A 3,702-nucleotide genomic window follows, 5' to 3' on the forward strand; every position below is an offset into this window, starting at 1 on the left:
CCATGGGAGGTGCAGAAAAGCTCCTTGTACAATCAGTGGCCACTGGGCATTGGGGTGATAGTGGGAAAGTGGAGGGGTCTGAGGCCCAAAGTAGGGCCCCTAACCTCCCTTTACAAGAGAAGTCCAGGTGATGGAGCAGAGCTGAATTTGGGCAGGCACAGCCCAGTGGGAGCACAGCAATACCCTGTGCACCCGCCTGCCTCGGGCACAGACTGAACTTGCTGTCAGTAACAACACTTGACCTGCCTCGTTACCACCGTAAAAACTTTATTCTCTCTCCCAAGGACAGCACTGTGAGTTTTTTTCCTTCCAGATCAGTTAAATGCTACTCCGCCACCCAACCACACACTTCTGCACCCAGAAACCGGCAGCTCCGAGCCCAGCGCACACAGACATGGGTGGGAGCCCCATGAAACACAGATGAGACGAAGGGGAAACGCATGAATCACACACAGCGTCAGGGGAAACACGTGAATCACACATTGTGTCAGCAAGATTCGACAGATCCGATCAGGATTCCTCTCTCTGTGGCTCCATCCTTCCCAGTCCCCCAAACCAGTGGGCTGCGCTGGGGTGGCACCCGGGGTGTCCCTCCCTGTCCCACCCCAATGTTCAGCCCAAGCATGGGAAATCACAGCCCTGTTCCTCCCAGTACATGGTTGGGGGGAGATGAGGTGGCTGTGCATGGCTGTCCCCCAGCCATGGCGTGCACCAGGTGCCCTTGTCCCTGCTGCGCTCTCCGTGCTGTGCCCACCTGCTCCTGCAGCCCTCTGCATCTGGTCCCCCACCTTTTAGGACCATGTGGCCTAAATCCAGGCAAAAACCCGTTATTGCACTGAGAAACGTGAGTCCTGATTCTGGCTTTATGTCCTATTTTCTGTATCCTACATTCAGACCCCGTACCAGTCTCTAAAGACCACGGATCCGGGCCAAGTTTAGCAACGCCTTTACCCCCATAGCCCAAATTTCCTTTCCTCACGACAATTGGAGCTTTCGGGAAAAACTGAAAATCCTCCTCCTTCCTCACTTCCAGGGACCCACCGTGCTTAAAATCCATCCCCATCCCTCCCCCCGCCCCCCCAAGCACCCGCTTATCACCAGGACATCCTGAGCACGCATCACCCCGAGGGGAAGTAGGGCACGTCGCTGTGGTAGTTGTAGTCGGGGCACACCTTCTGCACCAGCCGGTAGTCTATGCTGTAGAAGGTGATGTAGATGCAGATGACTTTGAAGGGCTTGGAGCAGACCCAGGAGACGTGGCTCTGGGTGTGCTCGTGGTAGCAGGTCTTGGATGGGTCGTACGTGCACAGCGTGGTTTTCTTGGCACGGTCCACTTTCTCGTACTCCACGCGACAGTTGAAGATTTTGGATTCTTTGGCCTCGATGAAGATTTGCTGCTCCAGGTCGAACTCAACAGCCTTGGTGGGAGGGACGAGGCTGACCGAGATGTTCCCCTGCCCGGTGGAGTTGTGGCGGAAGAAGACATTGACGGTGCCGTTGCCGTGATCCACCACCTTGCCGGTGATCAAGAGGTTCAACTTCACCGTCTTGATGTTGGAATAGAAATCTCCCCAGCCAAAAATTTTTTTAAGTTTGCCCGAGGCCGACTCCAAGTCCCTCTGTCCTCGGGGATGTGGAGCGTGATCCCGCTCCGAGAGGTTGTCCAGGATATCCCACAGCTCCCGCGAGCTGCTCACCAGCTCCAGGAGGGTCACGTTCTGCAGCAAGGTTGGGGTGAGCAGGGGCTTGGTGGGGAGCAGCTCTCCGGTCTCCTGCGCTTGGTCTCCCTCCTGGCTCTCAGGCTCACGCTGCTCAGTGCCTTTCCTTGGCCCTTCTTGGCCACAGACCACCTGAACATAGTGATGGCAGAGCATGAGGGGTTGGTGCTGGGTACCTGCCCCCTTGCCCTATCTTGTTCTCCAGTCATCCCACCATCTCCAGGTATGACCCAGCCATCCTCTTTCCTATTCCTGCTCTCCTTATCTCCCTTTTCTTTTGTCTTCCCATTCTGCCACCTTTCTATATCCCCTATTTCCTTTCTGGCACCAATTTTTTCCCCATCCTTCTCTTGGTTGCTCAGGGAATAGGTGAGAGGAGCTGGGATAGATGTGTTTTCCCCAGTGGGAACACCTTGGGCAGAGCCATTACACCCAGAGGATCCCCGATGGGCAGAGGGTGCACATCAGGGTGCCTTCATGGCTTTTCCACCAGTTTTGAGGCTGACAGCACGCTCACAGATCCCTCTTCTGACCTCCAAACCATGCCACGGTCTGGTGGAGAGATGGAGCCAGGAGCAGCAGAAGTGAGCGAGTGCCCAATCCTGAGCTTCTCTGCAAACTCCTTTCCATTCCCTACCAGCATGACGGTACCTGGTAGGGCATCACAGACCCCATACAGGTGCAGGTGGGGGTTGGGGGGCTGCCCCATAGTTGCAGGTAGGTGGACACCCAGCAGGCAGGTGGGTGCAAGGCAGCGCATCCTTCCTGGTGGGATGCAGATGCTGCAGCCCCATCGCTCCGGGCGAGGTGGGGGAAAAAGCACCGATGCTCGGGAGCGATCCCGGCGCCGGGTGCCGAGCAGCTGCTCGCTACCATCCCCGGGGTGCGAAGGGCTCGGTGAGGAGCTGAGCGCGGCCTCGCGAAGGGCAGGAGGTGGCCCCCCAGCCCGGGGATGCAGTGCCAGGAGGAGGCTGCGGTTTTTAGAGGTGATCCGGAGGAATCTCTACTGTCACCCCTCACCTGTGAGCCCCCCCTCCTGCCTGTGGTGCCCAGCCTCTCCCTGCTGCAAAATAGCAGAAGTTTTGGGATGCTCGTTTCGGCAAGGGATGGGGTGGGGGGGATAAAACGATCTGGGGACGCTCCCGGCTACAACCCCCCCTCCTATCCCCCCCGTCCCCGTCCCCGTCCCCGTCCCCTGGGCTGCCCGACCCCCGTCCTCTGCAGCCCTCTTCTCCCCTTCCCTGCCACTCACCAGCAGAGAAATGCTCCCCTGGATCAGGAAGCCGATGCAGCTCCGAGTGAGATGCATTTTCCAGCCGATGCCGCCTGCCTTCGCTGTTCCCTCAAATTTAGTGCGGCTTTGGGTGGGTTTCTGGTGGTTTTTTGGTGTTGTTGTTTTTTTTTTTTTTTTCTTTCCCTCCCTTCTTTTTAAGCGGGGGAACGTCAGCCAGGGGAAAGGGAGGGGGTGTCCCCCTTTAGAAGCAGCTTCCTCGATCCCCCCCTTCGCCCATGAGGAGCTCCGGGCGGCGGTACCGGACCGGGGGGGAGGCGGCTCCCGCCGCTGCTTCACCGCTGCCGCCGCTCGCCGCCTTCTCGGGGACCGCTGCAAACTCCGCTCCGTGCCTTCCTCCCCTCCCTTCCTTCCAGGTGCCGGGAGCCGAGCGGCACCTCCGAGCGTAACCCTTTGCTGTCTGGCACCGCGTCCCCAAAGGAGGCCCGGGGGGAGTCCCCAAGGGCAGTGTGGGGATGGGGTGCTGGGAAGTCCCCGAAGGGATGGATAGGGCACAGAGGGGGTCCCCAAAGGGCAGCATGGAGATATGGCTCTGGGGGGTCCCCAAAGGGATGGATAGGACACAAGGGGGGTCTCCAAACGGCAGCATGGAGATGGAGAACTGGGGGGGTCCTCAAAACGCTAAATGGGGCACAGGGGGGGTCCTCAAATGGCAGCGTGGGCTTGAGGCAAAAGGGAGTCCCCGAAGGGATG

The 3,702-nt window shown here is 58.8% G+C and overlaps 1 protein-coding gene across 1 annotated transcript; it reads right to left on the reverse strand.

Moving 5' to 3' along the window:
• Positions 1-258: 258 nt before the first annotated feature.
• On the reverse strand, positions 259-3,369 carry NXPH3 (neurexophilin 3). Its single transcript, XM_085210839.1, has 2 exons — positions 2,971-3,369; positions 259-1,850 (listed from the first exon to the last, which is right to left on the reverse strand). Exons 1-2 carry the CDS (start codon positions 3,025-3,027, stop codon positions 1,119-1,121), a joined length of 789 nt encoding a protein of 262 aa, XP_085066965.1. The 5' UTR covers positions 3,028-3,369; the 3' UTR covers positions 259-1,118.
• Between the last annotated feature and the right edge of the window lie 333 nt (positions 3,370-3,702).

The sequence above is a fragment of the Meleagris gallopavo genome, chromosome 29 (assembly GCF_905368555.1).
Source record: "Meleagris gallopavo chromosome 29, MGAL_WU_HG_1.1, whole genome shotgun sequence".
In the NCBI taxonomy this organism is placed as follows: domain Eukaryota; kingdom Metazoa; phylum Chordata; class Aves; order Galliformes; family Phasianidae; genus Meleagris; species Meleagris gallopavo.